The sequence below is a fragment of the Semicossyphus pulcher genome, unplaced genomic scaffold (genome assembly GCF_022749685.1).
Source record: "Semicossyphus pulcher isolate SPU_LCO1_2020_fin unplaced genomic scaffold, fSemPul1.0.p SCAF_6, whole genome shotgun sequence".
NCBI classification, from domain to species: Eukaryota; Metazoa; Chordata; class Actinopteri; order Labriformes; family Labridae; genus Semicossyphus; species Semicossyphus pulcher.
This window is the reverse complement of record NW_027211737.1, coordinates 5,115,564-5,141,179: the sequence shown is the minus strand read 5'-3', so window position 1 is coordinate 5,141,179 and position 25,616 is coordinate 5,115,564. Positions and strand designations below refer to the sequence as shown.

Genomic DNA, 25,616 nt, shown 5'->3' with positions numbered 1-25,616 from the left:
TGCCACAGCTTCATTATCTCAAAGACTACACTGGACTACAACGAGAACTGTTTAAACAATCTCCTGCCTCTCACCCTGTTTGTACTTGAGGATTAGGTCCCAGATGGCCCGGCGGGCATACGGGTCCACGCCCGCTGTGGGTTCGTCCAGGATGACGGCTCTGGAGCCGCCGACGAAGGCGATGGCCACAGAGAGCTTCCTCTTCATCCCGCCGGACAAAGTCTGCACTAAGCTGTGACGCTTGTTGGATAACTCCAAGTCCACAATCATCCTGGAAATACACACACACAAATGCACACACAAACACACACACACACACACACACACAACTCAGAGCTTAGTTACAGTCAAAGAAACTTAACACCTTCAACGATTGTTTCACATTAAAGCTGTAGTAGGTAATATAATTAAAAGTAACTTTGTGTCATATTCGCTCAAACTGTCACATTAAACATGCAGCAGTACATGAGAGAGATTATCTGTGAAAAAAGTCATGTTCCTCTGGCTCCTCCTACTGCTCCTAATGGCATTTGTAAGAATTCAACGCTCCCGAAACACAACAACCAATCAGAGCCAAGCAGTCTCTCAGGCTGCTGTCAATCACACGCAGCGCAGCACCACTCCTCCGCGCATGCTCACACGGTCGAGCTCAATTTCTTCAGTGTGCTCAGCGTCAGCCGGTTTGTGTCCACAATGGCTAAAAAACCACCACTGGGAATGAAAAAACTGCCCATCCCTCCACTGCCAACTACGGCTTACACTACAGGACCGTTAAGCCGAAGGAGTTGGACCGAGACTGAAACGAAACGAGAGTAAACATTGGAGCGGCATTTCTGAGGTGGAGAGAGCTACGGGACCTGAAAGGATTAAAAAGCGATGCTGAGTTAGACAGTTCTGCTCGACAGGTAATTACCCCAGCTTCATTTCTGCTGTATTTGTTTTGAAAAAGTGTTTCCACATTGCTAAGATGTCTGCGGTTACTGTGATGTTACGTTGGTGTTGCAGTCGGGCTAACGTTAGCTTGCTCCCGCTGCTGCTGCTGATCAGCGTTGTTTCATGGCGGTGTGGCTGAAAATATCATATCATATATATAATATAGGTTACTAGCCTGCGCGCGCATGAAAACATCCTATGCAGGGAGGGCTTTGGAGGCAGGACTGATCACTGCGGAGAGAGAGGGGGAGGGACCTGGGGGTTGCAATCTTTCAAATTTTGAAGCAAAGTCCGCTTTCTCCTTTATTTTACCAATTGCAGCTTTAAGAGAGACCGTCTTTACCAAGACAGGAAGTGATTATGCCCATTACGGGGCTGGGAGGAAGGAAATGTTGAACTTCTTTGACAGCTTAAAAACACTGATGACAAATTAGAGGCAGCTGACAATAAAATAAGTACGCTTCGACACAGAAATCCTGCTTGTGATATATTGGTAATGTCTGGTGGTGTTAGGATGCATTCTGTGATCATCATTGTGTACTTTCTGTCTCTTCTAACTGAGGTGCAGTCGACGTTTACTGACTTGTCCATCTCCTTGCGGATGTCCTCCTCAGCCATGCCTTTGAGGCGGGAGTAGAACCACAGATGCTCCTCCACACTCAGCTTGTCAAACAGGACGTTGTGCTGCGGACACATGCCCAGGTTCTGACGGATACGCTCCATCTCTGTGCGGATGTCGTGACCATATATGGTGGCAGAGCCGGAGGTGGGCGGGAACAAGCCGGTCAGGATGGACCTGTGACATGAAGACTGTCATTGGTGAAACAGGCGGGCAATTATGTCTTTGTTCTACTCCTCATTTCATTGGATCCTCTAAAGGTTTTTTTTATGTTTTGGCCAAAATTGGTCCAGTCAATGATTATTAGTAAACAAATGTATTAATATATAAATGATCTCATAATTAAAGTTGATCACACATTGTCACTCATGCTCATGAACTGACAGACATACACCCAAACAGAACACAAAAAAGGTCTCAAAATTAATCTTATCTTAGTCTTTAAATAAACATTTATGTAAATGTTCCAATGTTTTTTTTCTGTGATAGAATCCAGTCAGAAGTTTAGCTGAACTGAATAAAAGACTTAGGTGGATAAAAACAAGTGGATATCTTTCTAGTTACTCTTAATACTAAATATCCTTTAAGTTTCCTTGCTGATCTGAAGCAGAGGAACGATTAGGAAAAGGGGGAATACTTTATTATTAATTATTTTCAATAAAACAATGTGTTTGGGGTGAAGGGTATCTCTGTATGTAGGGGAGGTGAGTCCTGTCTCTCTTCAACTGTCCTACCTATTAAAGGCAAATGCCTAAAAATAATATATATAATATGAATATTTTGTGAATTCTCTCGCAGGCTGTTAACAAAAGCTGCTCTTCTTGTGCTGAACTTTCTGAGCAGCTGCACAAGGCATTAGGACCCAGTCTGTTTGAACCCACATGCTGTCATCAGTACTTTAACCAATAACAGACAGAACAGGTTTCTTGCAATTAAAATTATCAGTTAAATAGTTAAAAAGTAATAAAGCCCTTCTTGTCATTCCCACCAGACGACACTACAGCCTCGGCATGGATCTCGTCATGCCTTGCTGATATCTCTAATGGATGAAAGAGCACCACCTTCAGCTCAACCTATCCAAGACTGAGCTCCTTGTCATCCCAGCCAGTCCCTCTTTGTAACACCAGATCAATATCCAGCTTGGACTAACTGAACTCATACCTACTGAGTCTGCCCAGAACCTGGGTGTCATAATTGACGACCACCTTACTTTTAAGGTTCAGTGCTTGGTCATGTCGATTTGCCCTGTACAACATCAGGACGATCAGACCCTGCCTATCAGAGCATGCAACACAACTGCTGGTACAGGCTCTCGTGATATCACACATTGATTACTGCAATTCCTGCATGCACATTCAAACCTCTGCAGATGATCCAGAACGCAGCAGCACCACTGGTCTTCAATCAACCCAAAATGGCACATATCCCTCCACTGTTCATGTCCCTCCACTGTTCATGTCCCTCCACTGTTCATGTCCCTCCACTGTTCATATCCCTCCACTGTTCATGTCCCTCCACTGTTCATATCCCTCCACTGTTCATGTCCCTCCACTGTTCATGTCCCTCCACTGTTCATATCCCTCCACTGTTCATGTCCCTCCACTGTTCATATCTCTCCACTGTTCATGTCCCTCCACTGTTCATGTCCCTCCACTGTTCATATCTCTCCACTGTTCATGTCCCTCCACTGTTCATGTCCCTCCACTGTTCATATCTCTCCACTGTTCATGTCCCTCCACTGTTCATATCCCTCCACTGTTCATGTCCCTCCACTGTTCATATCCCTCCACTGTTCATGTCCCTCCACTGTTCATGTCCCTCCACTGTTCATGTCCCTCCACTGTTCATGTCCCTCCACTGTTCATGTCCCTCCACTGTTCATATCTCTCCACTGTTCATGTCCCTCCACTGTTCATATCCCTCCACTGTTCATGTCCCTCCACTGTTCATATCCCTCCACTGTTCATGTCCCTCCACTGTTCATGTCCCTCCACTGTTCATATCCCTCCACTGTTCATGTCCCTCCACTGTTCATGTCCCTCCACTGTTCATATCCCTCCACTGTTCATGTCCCTCCACTGTTCATATCCCTCCACTGTTCATGTCCCTCCACTGTTCATGTCCCTCCACTGTTCATGTCCCTCCACTGTTCATATCTCTCCACTGTTCATGTCCCTCCACTGTTCATATCTCTCCACTGTTCATGTCCCTCCACTGTTCATATCTCTCCACTGTTCATATCCCTCCACTGTTCATGTCCCTCCACTGTTCATGTCCCTCCACTGTTCATATCTCTCCACTGTTCATATCCCTCCACTGTTCATATCCCTCCACTGTTCATGTCCCTCCACTGTTCATACAAATAAGGTGGACAAAAAAGCACATTTAAAACGGTGAAATAATAAATAACCTACAATAAATAGTGTTGTGTGTTGTTAAAATATTTTGAATGACTTTTGTTATTGTATATGCATCTATTATACATGTTAAAATCAGTCTGTCAGTTAACGATAAATGTTTGGTTAACGAGGGTCTGCTATCTCTATAACTAGTAATAACTTTACTTACATTATTGTATATAACTTATCAGGACTACAAACTTAGTTTTATTAACACTTTTTCAATGTTTTATTCAAACGTCAGAAGTTAAGAATTTATAGAAACACACACACACACACACACACACACACGCACGCACGCACGCACACACACACGCACACACACACACACACTCACACACACAGACATACACACACACACACACACACACACACACACAGTCCCCCTCACATGGTGGTGGTCTTGCCGGCCCCGTTGTGTCCCAGGAAGGACACCACCTGGTTCTCATGGAGGTTGAGGCTCAGCTTGTTGAGGGCCAGTTTGCTGCCGGTCTTGTACACTTTGGTCAGTTTGTCGATACACACCACCAACGGGAGGTGACTCGGCTCCTCCTCTATGCCCCGCATCTCCTCTGGAGGTACAATCACACAGAGACAGACAGAGGAGATTACTATGATTCCTAACATGTCTGTGAATGTTCTCAGTCATCCAGGTCATGGTAATTCTGACTCAGTTTAGAAGTGAAGAAGCCTTTCGGATGAGAGGTAAAACATCTTCAAGAACTTCAACCAACCCCAGTTGCCTTTTGGATTAACCTTAGAAGTATGTTTCCTAACACTCTCTCTTACCTGATGTCTTTGTAGACACAAACATACTGGCCTAAACTACTCCTCAAATGGTTCTAATAGCAACACTGAATGGCGATCAATAGTTTCTAAAAGGGACTATTTACAACCGCAAACCTAACAACTAATAACTAAAAGGTACAAAAGTGTGTGAATGTCTCTAATAGATGTGTTCATCCTGCAGCAGTGAAACAGGCTGTAATGGCTGCAACATAATTCTTACTGGATCAAAGTGCGTCCACTTAAAGTTCTTGTTGTTTTCACTGACAGGCTCAGATTGTTATTCTAAGTGTGTGACAACATTACAGAAAGGATCCCTACAGAGATAGACCTTTTTGTTACAGAGGAAGATGATAGTTTTAACCACAAACAGACGTTACATCGCTCTCTGCAAACACACCAGACTAACTGTACCTCACAGAACACAGGAGTTGCTGGTCTACCGCTGCTGGGATAGGTATGTTGGACCATGTTATTGTGTTGTGTTGAATCAGAGCTAACCTTTGAAAACACCAAGGTCACACAATAACAGAACAAACTGCCCAGCTTGAGGCTGGTTGAAGTAAAATTATTGATATACATTTAAACTAATCTGACAAAAACAACTCAAAAAGTGACCTGAGTACATGTAACAGTAACTGTAAATAGTTACCACCCACCTCTTCATGTTCTGTGACTTTTAGAAAGAAATCAAACAGATTCTCTAAACTGTTTGGTTACTTGATAATAATGGTGTTAATATCGAAGTTTACCAGGAGAATGGAAGCACATACTGTTGTTTTCTGTTAGTTATAGTCATTAAAAGTCAGAAATCAACCTCAGTACTTTGGTAAAATGGAAATGTACAGTTTGATTGCAAAAAACAGACAACTAGAACACTGACAGACAGGAGGTCAGTCATTGCTGCACAAGAGGAATAATGATGGAGGAGTCTTTGGTTTAGATCTATAGAACATGAGATTCTCCTCCACACTCTGTCCTCATCAGTCCCAAATAAACACTTTCTCCGTACCAGATCGCCGCTGGTCCATCGCACAAGCCTGATCCTCCTCCATCACACTGAGCCTGGCAGCTCCACCTCCACACCACGGCCAATCCCAGGTCTCCACACGCCCACTGCCTGACCAATAGGACCTCTGCAGGGGGAAGTACCAGGGGCGTGGCAGCCCATACATCCCTATAAAACAGAATATCAACTGTCATCCATCTGAGCAGATATGTTAAAGACTGAGCTCAGCAGATTATAGAGATATAGAAGTAATTGATTTCATACCTGGATGCACGGCCTCTATGTACCAGGTGAGCACACCATATACACCGGCATCAATGATGAGCATCATCATGGACAGACCCAGGTTAAAGTCATCTCCCTCCACAGGTGACTGGCTGATGGTTCGCCACTGGATACCAACACCTGCTACCTCGTACAGAGCGAAGTATTTGGAGCCCAGGCCGAAGGCGGTGGTGGACATCAGAGACTGCAGGAGACAAACAAAGTGAGAAATGATTTACCTCAGTGTCTTCTGGATTATTTTAGTGAATCTTCAGTGACACAGAACTCAGATGTAGTTTGAAGGAAATAAAAAGGTGTGTGAGAAGATAAAGGGCCTTACAGCGATGCACTTCTCAAAGGCAGTGATCTTATCGTGGGCCACCTCCTCCCTGATGGCCACGTACATGTAGGGGACGTAGCTCAGGAAGTAGATGATTCCTCCGCAGGCTGAAGCCAGCTTGGCCTTCGAGTAAATCACTGACACCAGAAAACTGGAAAAGAGAAGATGCATGAGCTTCTTTATCATGTTGTAGTTTCAGCTATAAAAACAGTTGCACTTTAGTAAGGTTCAGATAATGATCATGGTTTGGGTTAAGATAAATATCTATGGGCCTACTACACTGATATCAGAATACAGAACTGGAGTGATCTCACCAGAACATGATGGTGGCCACAGCATAGATGGTGAGGAAGAGCCAGATGATGAAGGGGTCACTGTGGAGCAGCACCCGGCCATACTTCAAGATGGCCGTCAGAGCGGTGACAGAAATGGACAGTTGGACGAAGCCAGTGATGAACCAGGCCACCCAGTGGACCGCGTTGTTCAGACCCATCATCTTCATCACCTGAGGAGGAGTCACCATGGTTACATGTCAGAATCTGTGACTGCAACTCCTTTTCAAACTGGTCCACTGATGGTTCTTGGTTCTTTGGTTCTTTGACTTTTAAATTTTCAGTGTGTTCAGTGTTTTGATACTAAAATAACATGACTGAGAGATGCTAAGGCGAAGAGAGAAAGTATGTTATAATGTTTGCTTGTTTCATTCTTTTGTACTTTAGGTGAACTGGCTCTTTATGAGACTGTCTCCATGAATCCTGAGATAGGTTGGGCCACGAAGGATGCACCCGATGGATCCTTCATGGCCCGCAAAAGGAGGATGCATTTGTTGGCCGCATCTGAAGGAATCTTCAAAATGGGACAGCCTTTGATGCGCCGCTGTGACGCAATCGGCCTGCAAATACGTCCTTCAAAGGATGGAGCCTAAGTGTAACTTTTAGAGTCACCAATGAACCTAACGAGCATACCTTTGGACTGTGGGAGGAAGCTGGAGTACCTGGAGGGAACCCACGCATGCACGAGGAGAACATGCAAAAGGCTCCCTACGTCCAAACCGGGATTTGAACCAGGAACCTTCTAGCTATGAGGCTAGGATGTGAACCACTGCACCACCATGCAGCCCCCACTGATATCAGTATTGTATTTTGTGCAACAACCATAAGCAATATAATATCAGACCAGCAACATGTAGACAGTATAACCTTTAAAAGTAACCAAACTGAACTATGTTTGTTTTGATTGACTGTGTGTACTTTACAAGTTGTTTGTTCTATCGGTGGTGCTCAATCCAAACCACACCTGTTATAATTTAAATCTCATAAAGCAGCTGGGTAATGTAGTTCTTATCAAATGTTACTCAAACTGGGGGAAACTGTGCATTTGTTGGGACTTTTTTTACAATGTCGGATTAAGAATAGTTCTGCTCTACTGAGTTTATAAGGAGTGTGTGAGTTCATGTTGATGAAGGAACATGTCACAGAGGCACAGCGGACAAATACATATCAGTGTGTGATACAAATAAAATACTTTGATGGTTCAAATCTGCACATTAGTTTTGTTATTAATAAAAATCACTGAAGCACTGTAAAGCGTATCTTTTGCCAATTATAATATTAATAGTAAGACAGACCCGCCACTCGCTGTGATACCAAACATCGTCCTGACATATTAACCAGTGATTTATATTCTACAGGATGGTGACGCACTGGATGTTTCACTCTCACCTCTTTGAGCCTGTGCTCCTTCTCAGCCACGATGTGCTGAATCATCATGGCCACTGAGTAAACCCAGGAGATCACCATGCACAGAGGCATCATGTGCTCGATCACAAACAGGAAGCTGAAAAACAACAACAACAACAACACAGGGGATCAGGTATAGTATACACGTTTTAAAAGCACACTGATGTAAAATGTATGGATCAGTTTCATACTCGTCTCTGGTGTAACACGGGTAGGGGAACATCTGAACGTAGTTCCCGGGTTCCACCACGTCATGGCCCACAAACGTGTTGATGATGGCTCGCTCTATCATGTCTGGAGGAGAGTGAGAGAGAGAAATCAACTCAGTAAGGAATTTGTATTGCATATCTATTTTTTGTTGTGCTTTTGTAAACCTAATGCTTTTTGCCTTCTGAATGTCCTGCTTTTTGCTTTATCTGTCAGAGAATCTTTACTGTAATGCACTGATATTAACCCTTGCATTTGTTAGGAGCGGCTGTGGCTCAGTGGTAGAGTCAGTCATCTCTCATTTTGAAGGTTGGGGGTTCAATCCCTGACTGCTACAGTCACATGTCAAGGTGTCCTTGGGCAAGACACTGAACCCCAAACTGCTCCTGGTGTCATAGCCATCGGTGTGCGAATGGGGTTAGTGCTGATTGACAGTTAGGCATTTTACGTAGCCTCTGCCATCAGTGTGTGAATGTACGAATGTGTCATGTATTGTAAAAGCATTTCGAGTCATCGCATGACTAGAAAAGAACGATACAAGTACAGTCACTTTCCCATTCCATTTAGTCGGAGGCAGAAATCTAACTGTGGACAAATTAAAAACAAAAACAATCTGCTCTGACAGATAGCCATCACGATAATCCAACCCGTCAGTTCATCTCTGTCATCTAAAATCATGTGTAAACTCCTCTGTCAGACTCCTCACACTGTCCTGTCAGTTTGGATGCATCGTTCTGCATCGTCTTTCTGTGAGAGGAGCAGCTTCCTGCTCTCCGCTTCCTGAATAAAAGATGACTTGCAGTGAGAAAGTGCTGCTGCTGCAGCTTGCATTGGCATCGTCACAGGTGCTCCCTGCTCTCAGCACACAGTGGTAAGCACTTCACCAGAATAAATCCCTTTCCTAGTCAAACAAATACTAAACAATGAGTTTGACACGGCTGTCTGGCTCCCTGTGGATTTTTGTCTGGGTGCTGATTTATGGTTCAGGCTGTTACCACCTGCAGACCGCAACCAAACAATGAGTCCTCTTTCCCAACCAGCAGGGGAATGCAACAAATCAAACATTAACCAGGTAATTAGTTAAAGCATGTTTCATAAATATATATTCAGCATTCACAAAGAACTGGTCATTTACCTTGGATCCAAACAAAACCATACAGGAAGTAGAATTTCCCGCCAGTGTTGGGCCCGGGACGCCAGTAGGCCCGTCTAATCTCGTTGGTCTTCTCAGTGAAGCTGGAGTTTTGTCTGATTTTGTACAGAACGTGTGGCGGCAGCGAGCCATCATTGTTAGTTTGGAAAATCACACCTGGAAAGAAAAAGAGCATAAATCAGGTGTGAAGGATCGTAGTGGATGAAGGAGAAAATAGAACTCAGACTGCAGGATTCGCATGTTGCAAAAACTACAGTGATTTCTCTTTTTACTTGTTCACTACAACTTGCACTGATTTACTGTCTTAACTATAAAACTGAGGCCCAGCTGCAGTTCAGATGTCCGCTGCATATTAAAGCTTTATTTGTATCACGGTGGATTTCTTGATTTTTTTCTTTCCTGTCAAGAGTTTTTGTTTAAAATTTACACTGGGAAATATAAAGAAGAACTTTAAAAAGGTGTGAAATATGTGCTTTCAGCCCTGATATTCCAGATGTTTCTACAAGCCTCTGTTTCACTGTCAGCTGAGGCAGCATGATCACAGCTTGACACACAGGGACGACTCACTGGCAAACACGGACACGTTGTCCTGGTAGGCCTGGTTCAGGGTGTAGTTAACGATGCTGTCCTCGTCAGGAAAGCCCTTGAAGACGTCCACACTGACCTGAGAGCCCGGAGCAGAGACACAGATAATGTTCAAAAGAAGGAAACCATAAAAGCTGAGAACAAAGATTAAGCTGTCACACTTGATTACTGCATGTTGTGCAAAGCCTTTATTGCCAAATCTAAGTCCATAAACATTTACTATGAATGGTACATTCAGCAATGCAAGTGTCTCAGAATGAAATGCATTGTTGAACGATCTCTAAAATGCACACCAACGTTTTGTAAGTACACCAGACAGATGGAGCCGGCTGTGTGACACAATTTAAAGTGTGTCTCAAAAGGCCCTTAATAAATCCATCTGCAATCTCTGGTAAGTTAAATGGATATGGTTTTCATTCATACCAGTGAAGTCCTGCTGTAGCTGGAAGATTCCTGTTCATTGTCATGATAAATGCACTAAAGCTCAGCCTCACACTTTTACTGACCTTAGACATGAAGCGCGTCCAGCCGCAGGCAGCGTTGTCGATGGTGTCCAGCTGCTCCAGCAGAGTGGAGGTGTTAGGAAGAGTGTAGTTTCCCTCCATCAGACTCTGCATCAGCTCGCTGTCTGTGCCGTTCAACAGCTCAGGGTGCTGCTGCAGCTCTGAGGACAGCTGCACAGAGACAAGACAAACGGTGAACGGATGAACGTGTGCACCATCACACAAATTACCTACACCCCTCTACAAATTACCTACACCCCTTTGTATTTAAATGGCATACCCAAATGAAAAGATGGGAAAAGAAGAAGGTTTGAGGTCTCATTTGAAAGGCAACACGCTATAGTTAGTGAAAATGTGCTCCTTTAGTTTGGAGCTAAACATGACCCCACCTACATCAGCTCCAACATCATCATTTGGTAGCATTTACAAGGCCATGCTTATGTTACAGCTGTGAAGATCACCTCATATGAGTCCCCAAAGCTCAACCCTGACCTGGATATTGATGGTTAATAGAAATAAATGAATGCACAGATGAACATTAATAATGTGAAAGGATGACTTGTGTGTGTACCTGCTGCAGCCACACCAGGCGGTTGTGCAGCCAGCCTTCCTCCAGGAAAGTCCTGAGCTGGGCGGAGATGTTGAGCCACACATGGGTGTAGTGTGTCACGTTCCCGACGAATGCAAATGTCTCATTTGCCTGCATGCAGAAAGTCAACAATGTCAACAAACGATTTCTTTTCTCAGAAGATTTTTGCACTCTTTTCTTCCTCCATCTCTCACCCTCCCACACTCACACCGTCTCCGGCCCACTCCCTCAGAGAATGAACTACAGAGCTGCTGCAGTCAGTGTGCTAACCTGCACATAATCAGTGGACGTTTGTGCTAGTGGTGAAGCAAAGAGGGGCCAGCTTACATGTGACAAAGCTCCTCAGGTGGCATTCACTGAGTCCAGCATGTTAGCATAAAATAATATAAATGAGGAAAACATTTGGTCACATGCAGGGAGTCTGTGGTTCTGGATGCATCGTACATCACTGTAAATTAAACAGCATGAGCAGCGTTTTCCGGAGCACACTATTTATATCAGAGAGTAATAATAAATAAGAGAACAGGGGACAAAGCTGGTGTTCTACTGTATGTATCGTGTTAGGAACAAACCCCATAAAAAGACCATAAAACAAAATAAACTACCGTGTCTGCGTCACCCAGTGCAACAGTGTTGCTCGCTGACTTGTGCACACAATACTTGTTGGGTGATAAATTCATTGTTGGTTTCTTTTGTTTTTTACCAACAAGAACACAAACATTAGTGTCCAGCCTTTATGCTCAATAACAGCCAGATTCTTCCCTGTGTCTTTCTGTCTTGGTTCTGGATAAAGATACATGATATAAATTGTATTGTAACAAGCCCATCACATTTATATCGCAATTAATCTCACTTAAAATAATCTGTACGGCAAGATACAGTGTTTGGTGCCCAAAGCGTTCTGCTTTCAAAATTTGGCCGTCCGGATTTATCTTTGTTAGACGATAAATAATGGATTTTGAAACGTATCCATACCTGTGTTCAGCTAGAACTTTTTATTCATCAAACTGCAGAAAAAGAAGCTTGAATTAATAAGAAATAAATCCTTCAGATAGTTTGGTTGCCCTGACTCCTTCGTTACACGTTGTTATAATAATGTGAAAACATCCTGTCACGTGTTGTCAGAAGAAAACATGATGGCGGAGTATGCAATCTTATTCTTATTCATATAAACCATGAGAAGCAGCTCATTATTCAGTCCCTTCAGGAAGTTGCACATTGTGTTCCTGTGAATTCACGCAAATTCAACCAATTGCTGCAATTCTTCCACAGATTTGACCTCTCATCCTGTTTCAGTCATTTACGTCACCAAACTCACTTCTGAAAAATGCTCAAAGTGGGCAAGGGGCTGAGAGGGGGGTGGAGGGGGGTGGGTGCGTCCGGCAGCTCAGTGACATCATCTCCCCCAGTGTTGTCCCTTTTCAGACCCTCTTGGCTTTATTTCTAAAAAGCAACTAACGACAAATTTTGTGACTTCTTCAGACCAGTGAAATATATATGATTGTAATTAATTCCCATGTTTGCTGCTCAGAGTAATCGCAGTTCATGGCTCCTCTGCCAACAGCTCTGAGTTGCTCTCTCTCCTCTCTCCTCTTGTCCCGTGCGCAGCAGCACTGCGCAGGCAGTCAGGGGCGGGCGGGGCCGGCCTGGGGCAGCAGCAAGGAATAGGGCAGCAGCCTATCGGGCGACTCGCTTGCCGCATCAGTGGGAGTTTGTGATTGACAGGTGTTAACACTCTTATTTTATTATAAATTTAATTACGCAGCTTTGTCCCAAACGGTCGTCTCTACGTCACCATCGGCTGGCTAATTTAAAACAGTAGATGGCGTGTTTGAGCCATTCCCAACCCATGAAATGCCAATTTTTATACATTTTTTAAGAGTTGTCAATATGTTCCATTGCAGTACATCAATATAATTTAGATTACAGCTCACAAAACAGGTTTCAGTGTGCAGTTACTCTGTAACATCACATTAACGTTCAGTCTTTAATGCAGATTTATGCACTACATTAACGCACACAGGACCCCATACTGTATCTTTACATTTTACACTGTCAAACATTTGCACTGTACATCTGTACAGCTATTTAATTACACCTGATGGACACATTCTGTATTGTATTGTTTTTATATATTGTCTATTTTTATCTAAATTCTACTTAAGTTCAGTGACAGCAGGAGTACTACTCTAAGAGCTTATTATTATTCTACTTCTGTGTTAATTGTTCTTCACCTAAAGAGTCAAATTCCATATGCATGAACATACTTAAACAATAAACTCGATTCTGACTCTGATGTCAGAAGGCAAACAGCTCGTTTATCCAAGAGGTGGCTTTATTGGAGTGTTTGTCTCAGTCACTCACAGTGGATGTGTGATGTGTTCTTTTTCCTCTACATCTACGTCTTCGTGTCATCTTGTTCTCAGGATGGTTCACTGTTTCAGTCAGTAAGGAGATTTATTTAAGTGAAAACAAATATCTAATTATCTGGCTTGTTTGCTAACTGTCAGTTAGCAAGTCTGAACGATCTTATTTCACTCTTATTTAAGAGCCGATTTGTGCGAAAATGTGTGAGTCATGTTTCTGTTGTGGAGCAGTTTATACTCACACTCAGCAGGGTCGTATAAAAGGGCTTTCTGCTCCCCAAAAGATCAGCACGTCGGCAAGTTGACCAGTTTAGTAATTTAATTTTTGGCCTTGTAAATTAAAAGACTGATTGCAGCATTTTTTTTTACTAAATAGATTATGTAACATAATGTAGCAAAATATTCTTTTGGGGGCATTTTGCCTTCATTATATAGGAAAGCTGAAGAGAGACAGGACATGTGGGGAGTAGAGAACGGGGGATGACATGCACCAAATGGATCGGCAGACCGGGAATCGAACCTGCGATCAGTGCATCGAGGACTGCAGCCTCTAGACATGAGGCGCCCGCTCTACCAACGGAGCAAAACCAGCACCCCTAGCAAGACATTTTTACCTGAACCTTCTATCTTGTGGTTTTTCGTCATTAAATGAGTCCTGCTTCAGACTGATGAGGTTAAAAGCTCGTGACTAGGCTAGTAAGTTAACTTCTATCGGATCTCTGTGTGTTACATTAAAGCAGGGGCTCAAAGTGATGAAACAGAGCGTTCTCAGATCAAATTCCCCTTGTCTGCTCACAGGGGTTTTACCTATGATAAATTACTTTAAATGGATGCTAGGACTGAGCTGGGATAGGCCCCAGCCCCCCGCGACCCTGAACAGGATAGGTGGCATAGATAATGGATGGATGGATGGATGCTAAGACTGGTCTGTGAAAACACAACTTGCAGCTGAACAAAACTCTAGGACATCTTTAGCTTTGTCAGTAGCATTAACTCCACTCATTCATTAACACAGAGCTGTGACAGTAACTTGCCTTTTGAATCACTTTATCCACCTGGGAGCCAATGGGGGAGTAGAGGATCTTGGGATTTGTAGTCATCAGGTGAACCAGGAGGCCCAGATTCCTCTGTTCTTTGCTGGTGAATCCCAGAGAGCTCATGTTCCCCTGCTTCAAAGCCTCCGGCTCGATGATCCTGCAGCAGGAGTCAAAGAGTTTCTGTGCTTCTGCAGCTGATGTGATATCAGTCACAGGTTGTTAGAATGAATAAAAAACCTGCAGTTCCTCTCTTGTCCACTTGAGGCTGTCTCCAGCAGTGAGTCAGTCCCCATAGAGCCCCATGTTAAACTTTACAGCAGAAATAAACATGTTTACAACCTGGTACAAAAAACAGTTTGGGTCTCTATAACTCATTTCTCTCTTCATGACAACTGTACGGGGAGAATCACCTGTTTACATTATATTAAGGCTTAAAGTGATGCATCATTAGGGGCATGGCCTCTTTGAGTGACAGGTGGGAGCTGCTAGCTGTCTGCTAGCTGTCCCCTCAGCTGATTCAGTCACTGAACGTAACCTCTGGGCTGTGTTTGTGCTGTTGGAGCCTTTTTGAGATTTGTTCATGTAAATATCAGACAGATAATCTGTCTGTTAATTGTACAAAGTACTAACAGACCGTCCAACAAGTCTGACGCACAGTTTTTACACTCAAAAACTTGAGGCTAAAAAGACAGAAGTCCACAAACCGATTGGTGACATCACGGCGGATAAGTCCGTTGATGACACAGTCTATGGTAAAAATGAGCAAAAGCTTTCTCCCCACAAACTCATGCTCATGTCTCACAGCTCTCAGTACGGTTTTCACTCAGCTGCAGTCATTGCACTGTTAGTGCTGCAGGTTCAAAAGATTTTTATAGAGATGATAGTCTCAACAACAAAAAAACCAAACTTGTAATAAACAGGACAAACCAATCTTTAAATCAGTTCGCTTTGTTCCCATGAACATAACTCTGTTCATGTTATTTTTATCTCACCCACCTGTTGTTCCCACACAGGATCGGCTGCAGCCCGGCCCACAGCTGTACGAACGCTGAAAACTGAGAGTGAGGATTCTCTGCTTCCTCCTTGCCCTTCCCTCTTCCTCCTCCTCCGTCTCCCTCTGCTCCACCCTCCTCCTCCTCCTCTCTGGGGGTGTCAGTGGTGTTGGGGCCCCAGGTGGTGGTGTTCAGGGGCCAGGTGATGTTTGTGGGGGAGGCTGGAGTTCGACCGGCACAGGCTCCTTTGGGCAGCAGACGGGCCAGGCCAGAGAGAAGGTCCACATCCCGGAGAAGTCTTTCTATGTCTGCCAGGTCCTTCAGCAGGGCCCGGAGATGGGACTGAGAAAGAGGAGCCAGGGAGCGGGGCTGCTCCAGGTGGAGCTGAGGGGAGGAGGGCGGAGGAGGAGCCAGTGAGAAAATATATTCCAAACTCACTGTTTTTGGGTAGATGAGTTAATAAGCAACATATTTTCTGTACCTTCTCAGTGACGCTCTGCATGTTGATCTGCTCTCTCAGCTCTTGGCTCATCTGTCTGAAGCGCTCTGACCTTTGACCTTCCCCTCCGCTACACACCGCGCTGCGATAGGCCTGCAGCACCGGTCGCTGCTTCTCCGGCACCAACAGGATCTTTCCGAGCTCACTGGCCCCGCCCTCCCCACAGGTGAGGACCTCCAGCATGGCTCCAGTCAGGAGGACCCCCTGTGGAGACAGAAGTCATTAAATGATGTGGGTGTCTGAGGATCCTGTCACTCTGATGTTGCCTGATCCTTTGTTTCACAGTTCGTTTGAGTAGAGATCATTTTGTGAAGATCCAAACACTCTCTAGTCCTGCTGTAGGTCAAGTTTCAAATCGAACATAACTTCAACATGGCTCAGTGCGGCCTGAACGAGCAGCTTTACCTCCACCTCCTTCAGGCCCTGCTGGTCGTTCCTCTGGCTTCCTGTGACCTCGGCGAGGCCTAAAGCGTGGGACATGAGTTTGAGCAGAGCCTGCCTGTGGGCTGCTTTCGCTGGGTCACGTAAGGCTTTATGTATCAGACCTCCATCCAGACTGTGAACATCTCCCAGCAGCTGCTCCTGAGGGGGGGAAGGAGAGACAAGGAAAACATTACTGTTGAAGAAAAAAATAATGTATTTTGTGATCACAAAACTGGTTTCTCGTTTCTCCGTTTAGATTGTGATTTATTGGCCACCTTATTATTGTGTTTATTCACAAACTGCTAAAGTGAGTTCCCTTGTTCACACACGAACGTCTCTGCTTTCTGCACACAGCAGCATAAGCAGGTCTGCAGGAGAGAGGACGTATCTCTATGCATGTGTGTGTTTCTGTGCAGGGTGTGTGTGTGTGTATTGCCCCTGCTTGCAACAGGTATGTGAGGTCAGAGCACCCATTAACTGGACCCTGGTGTTCTGATCTGCGGCACTGTGTGTGTGTGTGTGTGTGTGTGTGTGTGTGTGTGTGTGTGTGTATGAACTCACCTGCAGATGATGAACTTTGTCTCCAGTCTTTTGTTTTGTGTCTTTTGCCCCCTGAATGAGACTTTGGGCCCCTCCTCCATCTCTGAGAGAGGATCCAAAGATCAGACTGTACACCTACAGGACACACACACACACACACACACACACACACACACACACGCTGGACATGAGTATGTGCTTTAAAAGTACAAGATCCATTTTTGTTGACCTAAATTTAAACGGATGTTGCTTCAGTGGTTAGCTCTGTCCCCTCACAGCTAGAAGGTTCCTGGTTTGAATCCCGGTGCAGACATGTGGGTCTTTCTGTGTGCAGTCTGCATGTTCTCCCCGTGCATGCATGGGTTCCCTCCAGGTACTCCGGCTTCCTCCCACAGTCCAAAGACATGCTCGTTAGGTTAATTGGTGACTCTAAATTGCTCGTAGGTGTGAATGTCAGCGTGAAAGGATGTCTGTCTCGATGTGTCAGCCCTGTGATTGACAGGTGACCTGTCCAGGTGTAACCCTGCCTCTCACCCAGTGACAACCGGGACAGGCCCCAGCCCCCCCACCACCACCACCACGACCCTAAGCAGGATAAGTGGTGTAGATAATGGATGGATGTATGGAAAGAGATTTCACTGCTAACAGCCTCCTGATGACCGATAATGTTCATTTCCTGTTTTCATCCCTCTGAGTTGTTTTTAGTGGATGCAGACTTGTTGCACTGATTATTTAAACACGATGATCATTGGAGCTGATTGACTAAACCAACAGCTCTTTTCATCATGACTGCAGACATCAGTGTCTGTATGTTTTCAGTTAGTGATGATTTTAATTAGCACAGCTGCTAATCAATCCCTCACACCCTGCAGCTCCTGAGATGGACTTAAATTCATCACAGAGTTTTAAAATCTGCCTTTCACTGAGACTGAACGAGAAATACGTTTTCTGCTGGTCAGACGGAGACGACAGGAAGTAAAGAAAGAGGATATTCACCTTCTAAATATTTATGTTTATAACCGTAGACCGGAGCGATGAACCGGATGAACTGGAGATGTATTAAATTCACCAACTGAGGGTTTATTAGTTCTTTCAATGTGGAGGACTAATGATAACTTAAAAAGCTAATCTTTGGTTTGTTAGTACATCGACAGGGCTGTGTGGCTGTACTGATGATCCTCTGGAGAACAACGGGGAGCAAGCGGACAGACAGACAACAGGCCCAACAAGGTCAGCGAGGAGCGTGGTGTGTGACTAAAGAAAGAGGGGCTCACCTCTCTGAGGCTGACGGGAGTGTTGAGCACCAGGCTGCTGGTGGGCTCAGACAGGGACAGATTCTTCTGCAGGAACTGCTGGAAAGACGACTGGTTCCTGAACACACTGGCCAGAGTGAAGCCTGCATACAACACACACACACACACACATTAAACAACACACACTGATTAATCCAGCTGTTATTGGTTACATAGCTACAAAGATAGTGATATAGTAACGTTGTCCTGGACAAAAATGTATCAGTTATTGTGAGGAGTAATGTATAAACCCCCTTTAATCACAAGAAATAAAAACCATCATCTAATTAAAAGCTGAAGTAACTCTGACCGTGTGAGTTTTCTTTTATCTGTTAACTATCAATAGCACATAAATAGTTTACTGCAGAGTTATGCCACATTTACGTGTTTCAGCCTTCTTAACTGAAAATTAGAAAAGACGTCGGGACGTTGATCCTCCTGTCAGACGGAGCAGCAGTGAGTTCAATTACTGCAGATTTACATGGACACTGTATACCAGGATGCGTGACGTGCTTATGGCTGTGAATTACACGCTAAAGGTTTGATATTTTAAAACAATCGACTCTGCAGAGAGAGAGAGACAGAGAGAGAGAGGTGTCATAAGGAGCTAGAGAGAGGGAGCGTGTGATTATGCACAGGAGTGGAGATCATTTGCCCTAATATCAGGCCTACTGAGTTTATGAGGGAAGTGTGCAACTTCAGTGACAGATTGACGCAGTCGGACTTCCAGTGCGTATCACTGGTCTCCTGTATGAAACCTTACTGCACTGCACTGTACGTCACAGTATGAGGAACAGGCCGCTTCTGTGCAAACTTTGTGTCACCCCCTGATGCAGCATTACTTCTGTTTTTTTGTGAGTGCTGTGATACATAGGCCTAGTCAAGTTTGATGTGTTGCAGGGTAAAGAATGCTCAAAAACTCAGTATAAAATGCTGTCGATTTGTATAAGATTTAAATAATCTTTGACACTTCAATTGTTCCAAATATAAAAGAGATTGCGCAGCATACGTATTACGTCATCATGTAGACTCACTTTTTCTCAGCACCCCCAGCTATGACCGACTTCCAGTGCGCCTGTGTAAAAATATCTGCTTAGAAATGTACTGATGTTGGACTTGTACCTTAGTATACTAAAATGTTTAATCTCATACAGTTTAAAAAAGCTTGATTTTCATGCTGCATGTAGTCAGAGAGGTCGTGTCCATAAATATGATCATTTGTTGACAGAAAGAATGGAGCGATGTGATTTTACAGCATCTTCAGAGTCAGAGAGGAAAACATTTCAGGTGAAACACGTCGGACTTTTTCTTTGGAAAATTCTAAATTAATGAAGTAAGAATGAGTGATTTTAAAACTGTACGTAGTCAGAGTCGTCCTGAACTCATACCATAATAAACTTCTCTGCCTGTGTTTGCAGGGACGCTTATGGATCCTAAAGTAGAATAATCGCTTGAAACAGCCCTTTTCATTTCATCATTTGCAGATATTTTTAAAAATAATTTGAGTTAATAAAGTTAAGAGTTGTTTGAGGACAAACTCATCACAGACACATTAGTTAAAGTACGGCTGTGTGTCAGACCTTGGCTGTTGTTGAAGTTGTACTCTGGTGGTAGAGGCGACGAGCTGAGGCTCTCCAGGTGCTGCTGCAGCGTCTCCAGCTCTTCACCCAAACCGGGCCGGTCAGACGTGAAGAGGCGGTTCTGTTCGACCACCTCGCTGATCCGCTCCAGCAGCTGGGTCACACTTAACAGAGGGACAATTAACATCTTATTAAAACTGCACAGAAGAAGAAAATCATGTTTGTCCTTTTCTGCAGGAGAAAATTCCTGCAATTACAAATAACTAAGGAAACAGGAAGAACTGTGAAAGTGAAAATACGATGCATGGTTGATACAGAAGAAAAAAATCAGGCATCTTCTTATCACTCCAAGGACGCACGCTCAAAGTGAAAGGACTGAAGTCAGTCTTTTACATAAACAAACAGCCTTTCTGTTCAGGGGTCACAAACTCAGCCCAGCAGCACTTCAGCTTCAAACTTCACCACTTAGCATGTTTTTTTTCTGCACAAAATGTGAAAGTGTAAAAACATCACATCGTGTTGTTTTAAAGTCCTGGTTCCTGCCGTGCTGCTTCTGAGAGGTGCTGTAGATAACGTCATCACTACACTGAATATTTCAAAGTCCACTTCTACACAAGTAAAGTTTAAAACAGCCGAGATTAGTAGCACAGTTTGGTGTCTACAGTATGACACACTGTGAACTCTGGGGGTTTAAGACTTGGACCGAGGAGGTGAACGAGTGGAACTTGGTGGTTTTTAATGTGACTGTTACATAAGTTCACATTCAAGAATAGACAGAAACGCAGTAATTTACTGATTTACTGAAAGTTAATTCAACTTTAAACCCCATATAATGTAAGACGTATCAAACATTTAATGCACAGATAACTGGTTATCATACACATACCATCCATTTAGACTCATGTTTAAGTTTCAGCTGAAGGTAGAGTGTAGTAGATTCATAACTAATGCAAGACATGCCTTGATTACAACAGCGTTTAAGGGCCGTCGGAGCCACAGGAGAAGAGTAATATTTCGAGAGAAAACTTGAAAATTTCGAGATTAAAGTGTAAATTTGCCAGAAAAAAATGTCAAATTTGTGAGTCATAAATTTGTAATTCTGGGCAAAATCACCAGTATTTTCTTAATGTGAACCAGGCAATGCCAGCGTAAAGCTGCCCCAGTGTGTGTTTTAACGCAGCGTCCCGGCGTTGCAGAAGCAAAAGGTGCGTGACGCGTAAGCAAACAGCACGTGCATACACACACACACCGCTGTTCTGCCCTGCAGGACGCTGTTTTGCCTCTGTTACGTCTCTCTTTCACCTCCGAGGCTCTGAAGCGTCTTCGCCCCCCTATTCAGCCTTCCTGTGCGTCTTACATTCAAGACAAGGCGTAACAGCGGCGTAATAATCCCACCCTGAACTGGCAGTGTAAAAAGGGTTAGTGAAAGGCAATGTGAGTTTTTTGACAAAGATTTGTTCCTCAGAATTTCTAAGTTTATAGACAGACAGCATCTTTCAGAACATTTAAAAATATCGTTTTCTTTAGTGGTTAAATGTTGTCACTTACAAATAGCTCAGATGTGTATAATACACTGTATCACTGTATGAATGATGTACAGTCCTCCCGTTAACATAAAACAAAGGTAGCCATTGCACTGTTCAAACCACCCCGCTTTGTTCATCTTCCCTGGGGGGTGTGTCATCAACACACACCAAGAATGACGTCATAAGGAAAGTGATGTAACTGATACTTAATTGTTGGCATAAATCTACTCACGTGGAGTTCTTGTACTGCAGGAAACCAAATTCATCCCTCTGTCCGTCCGGACACAGCGACTGCATGATGGGAATGATGCCGGCGGAGGTGAGAGGGGCTGCGCTGTAAAAGGCTGCACATGAGGAGGAAACAGGGGCAGGATGGACAAAACGAGAAGAGACAAAACAACAGACCAGGGACGAGGAAGTTGGATGGTGGGAAAGGGAGTACAGAGGATACAGGTGAAGGGGAGGATGAGGAGCAACAGGTACAATGAGAGTGAAAGAGAGAGAGTGTGGGTTAGAGGAAGAGAGATGTTAGACGAGCCGCCTGAGAGGACGCACAGCAGCTAACAGCCAGAGAGGCTCCCACATGTCAACGCTGAACACACACGCCTTTCATCACTGTGTGCGAAGTGATGGAAAAGTGGCCCATGATATTTTTCCTTATCTGTCCGGGAATAAAAGGCCAACGTCTCCATGGTTACTGTCATACTGAAGCTGTCTGTGAGTGTGGACGCTGAACAGTCGCTCACGGAAACACTTCCTGTTTTCTTTCTCTCTCATCATTTACATTATGCATCACAACAAAGGAAGACTTTGGTACTGTAGCAGGTGTATAAAGAGATAATGCCTGATGATACTAAATGTAATGTTTGTATTTATGTATTTATTATATGGCGATATGATTATATGAGTTATTTATTAACAACACATTGTCACTCCCAACCCATCGAATACAGCAGCTTTGTCAGCAGCTCTATGCTTCCTAATACGGTGCTCCAGATACCCCTCTAGCTTTAGTCTTGCACCTGCAGGGCTCTGAAGTCAAATAATGCATAAGCAATGTCCTGTTAGACTTTCAAAATAAAGCTCACTGAGGACGTTTTATGTTTATTTACTTTTTAGCACGCGAAACGGTCACAGTTTTGTGATATTTTGTCATGCGGCTAGGTTAAGGAAAAAGGTGGTAAAGTGGCTTAAAGTAAAATAATTTCTTACGTTCGTGCATTGAGTAGCTCACGTTTGTTACATAACTTAAGAAGTCAACATGACTTTGTTTCACACAGGAATCGAACCCTGGTCTCATATGTTTGTCCGTTGATTCCAGCTCTTCATAATACATTAACTGCTCATCAATGGCACATCAAAACAAAGGAGGACGGCACACAGAAATATTGTTGGAGGGGTACCTACAGCATCATAATCAAAGCCTTGGGCCCCCGAACAGCTGTGTGAACACAGTGTTTGATGAGTTGGTAGTTGGTGCTGGTATTTATTAATATCGCTCCTCACTGCTCCTCAATAACTTTGACTGCAACAATTATTTGTCACAATTATGAACACAACATTTACTGTAAAACTAAATATTTACTTTATCTTTATTTTTATCTTTATTTTTATGTATTACTTGCATACATTAAGGTTAAACCCAGGACTTCACTCAGGACATCACTGTTCCTGTGTGACACCAAACATATTTTCACCATGACTGTGATCTTTTTCATAAATAAATACACATACAGCTGCGGAAAAAATTAAGAGACCACTGCAAAAATATGCTTTTCTTCTTTGGTTCTGGGTCTGTGTTTGTGTCAAATTAACTTTTTTTTTTATTTCATTTCTCCAATACTCCCAGATAAAATATTCTCATTGAGGTCTTTTATTTACAGAAAGTGATGACTGGTTCAGACGTCAAAAGGACAATTTAAGTTGGCCTCTCAATTTTTTCCAGAGCTGTATATATCAAGAAATAAATAAACACTTAAAATAAATGTAAATTCTTAGATATATTAATTGAATTTGTCTTTATATTTTAAAGTGCTAATCTCGAAGATTTCTGTTTCCTTCTTTTTGGCGACATCTATGGCGATAAACAGTAATTGCAGTTTCTTTTTCTTTGGATTTTCACTTATTGTTGAAGTTGTATCTGTAGTCATCCATCTTTTCTTTGTTTGTTCAGCCATAGTAGATTACTGTTTACTCGCAACACTTGCAGAGACCGGAAAAGCAGCCGCTTAGCTCCGCCTACCCTCTCTGGCAGACCAACCACTGCTGGGTGATGGAAAACGCGTCACTAACTGGGCGCCGCTTGTGACACCCAGTCTGTAATACTGCAAAAGCAAAGGCTTTCATCAGTGGGCCATAGGCTCAATCACTATTGTGTTACCTCATTTGGCGACAGATAGACACTCAACAGACATTTATTTAAATGAAAATCTTCCACTTTATTATTATCACTTTAACATTTATTTAATCTTCTATTTACTTCTCGATATATTTGTAAATGTACTGATTTATTCTTACATTTTTTTCCTCTTTAATTTTTTATTATTTTACAGATTTGTATGGCGCTCCTATGAGTCAATATTTTTGTAATCATCAATTCATCAATTTTATTCTGAGTGATGCAGTTTTATGACTAAATAAAGTAAACACCTGAACCTTTAAGGAACAAAGACATTCCCCAAACAGATTTATATCAGGGTACAGAACTGTTTCTGCTTTGGTTCAACGCCATGAGCTAGTTTCTTGGACTGAACCAGGTTTTTAAAGAGTGAATAAAATAAAATGTGAGCGCATAAATCTGTGTTTTTAACACCCTCCAAAGGCCCAGCAGAATATGCAGAGCAGACGGTGGGAAAATAAAGCCAATGTGTGTTTTCAGAGCTTGATTAACTCTCGGGAGAAATTAAACCCTCCAATCTGCACAGTTCTAAATATAAGCAGCTCTTATCTTTGATGACTTTAGACTGTGGGGGTTTAAAATGTGCATCAGATATTTTTAGAACCTTTTTTACGTCCCTGTAAAACTGGTTAAAGTTATTCAAAGTTCAGCAATTAAGTTAAGTAAAAGAGAAGCTCATGAATTTGATCCCAGAATAGAATCGTTAGTACTCGCTCTCCTGCTGAAGTTAGACACCCCGACATGTTGTCTGTGTCTGAGTTCAGGCTGATAACATGATTTATAAAGTGTTTTTAGCAGCAAAGGGGTTCTAAAATAGCATATAATGTCAAAGTTAATGATAACGATATGAAGTGTGATAAATAAACCAATATGTAAGAGAACATATGCGCCATAACTCTTTTTTTAACACAACACATGAGTTTGCAACATTCCCTCTAATTCCAGCTGACACCAGTTAATGTAAGGGGAGCTGAAAGCTGCTTGGGCTTCATCTGATCACATCAACAGGGTGTGAAAGCACAGCCATTACACCCAGGGCTCCATCCAACAGGTCAAATCTTTGTATGCTGAGTGACAAAACATGGCTTGTTTACATGAAATAATTGTTGTTATTCATTGAGATATATTCAGACTCGTGGGATGTGTCTATTGTGGTATTTATTGTTTATCGTGGATGCTCAGATTGCAGTAACGATGAAATTGCCATTTATTGTGCAGCCCTAATTAGAATACAAAGTGAGTAAGTCATAAACTAAAACTAAAAAAACATGAAGTAGGTAAATGTATTCTGTTGGTTGACATGTGTCCTCTCTGACCATGCTTGCTGAGAATAAGTCATCAAGTGAAGGTGTTAATTCAAGTTAAATATGAAAAATTGGACAGACTGTGTTAAAGGGGAATTCTATCCTACGTCTGGCCCTACTTTCAGATGTTTTCATGATATAAAGGTCCAAAAGTTTTAAATGTCTCCAGTAGATGTGTTCATCCTGCAGCAGTGAAACAGGCTGTAATGGCTGCTACATAATCCTTCATGGATCAAAGTGCGTCCACTAAAAGTTCATGTTGTTTCCACTGACAGGCTCAGATTGTTATTCTAAGTGTGTGACAACATTACAGAGAGGATCCCTACAGAGATAGACCTTTTTGTTACAGAGGAAAATGATTGTTTTAACCACAAACAGACGTTACATCGCTCTCTGCAAACACACCAGACTCCAATGGAAAAAAACAGGGATTTCAAATAGCTTAACATGGTAGTTGCTGATGTACTGCTGCCTCAATTAGTCAGTTTGTTTGTGTTATTGTGTTGTGTTGGACACGAGCTATCACTTTAAAG

At 43.1% G+C, this 25,616-nt stretch overlaps 1 protein-coding gene across 1 annotated transcript in view; it reads right to left on the bottom strand.

Moving 5' to 3' along the window:
* Positions 1-25,616, bottom strand: part of abca2 (ATP-binding cassette, sub-family A (ABC1), member 2) — an 82,091-nt gene that overhangs the window by 22,428 nt on the left and 34,047 nt on the right. The window contains exons 3-23 of the mRNA XM_069683797.1: positions 21,614-21,725; positions 19,856-20,019; positions 18,258-18,379; positions 17,005-17,118; positions 16,426-16,602; positions 16,003-16,224; positions 15,526-15,905; positions 14,527-14,686; positions 11,109-11,237; positions 10,541-10,708; positions 10,017-10,113; positions 9,432-9,605; positions 8,281-8,383; positions 8,072-8,186; positions 6,665-6,855; positions 6,351-6,501; positions 6,011-6,215; positions 5,750-5,914; positions 4,343-4,523; positions 1,517-1,729; positions 75-271 (exon numbers count right to left, since the gene is read on the bottom strand). Coding sequence (XP_069539898.1) covers positions 75-271; positions 1,517-1,729; positions 4,343-4,523; positions 5,750-5,914; positions 6,011-6,215; positions 6,351-6,501; positions 6,665-6,855; positions 8,072-8,186; positions 8,281-8,383; positions 9,432-9,605; positions 10,017-10,113; positions 10,541-10,708; positions 11,109-11,237; positions 14,527-14,686; positions 15,526-15,905; positions 16,003-16,224; positions 16,426-16,602; positions 17,005-17,118; positions 18,258-18,379; positions 19,856-20,019; positions 21,614-21,725 — 3,540 coding nt within the window. The remainder of the gene's footprint in view (positions 1-74; positions 272-1,516; positions 1,730-4,342; positions 4,524-5,749; positions 5,915-6,010; positions 6,216-6,350; positions 6,502-6,664; positions 6,856-8,071; positions 8,187-8,280; positions 8,384-9,431; positions 9,606-10,016; positions 10,114-10,540; positions 10,709-11,108; positions 11,238-14,526; positions 14,687-15,525; positions 15,906-16,002; positions 16,225-16,425; positions 16,603-17,004; positions 17,119-18,257; positions 18,380-19,855; positions 20,020-21,613; positions 21,726-25,616) is intronic.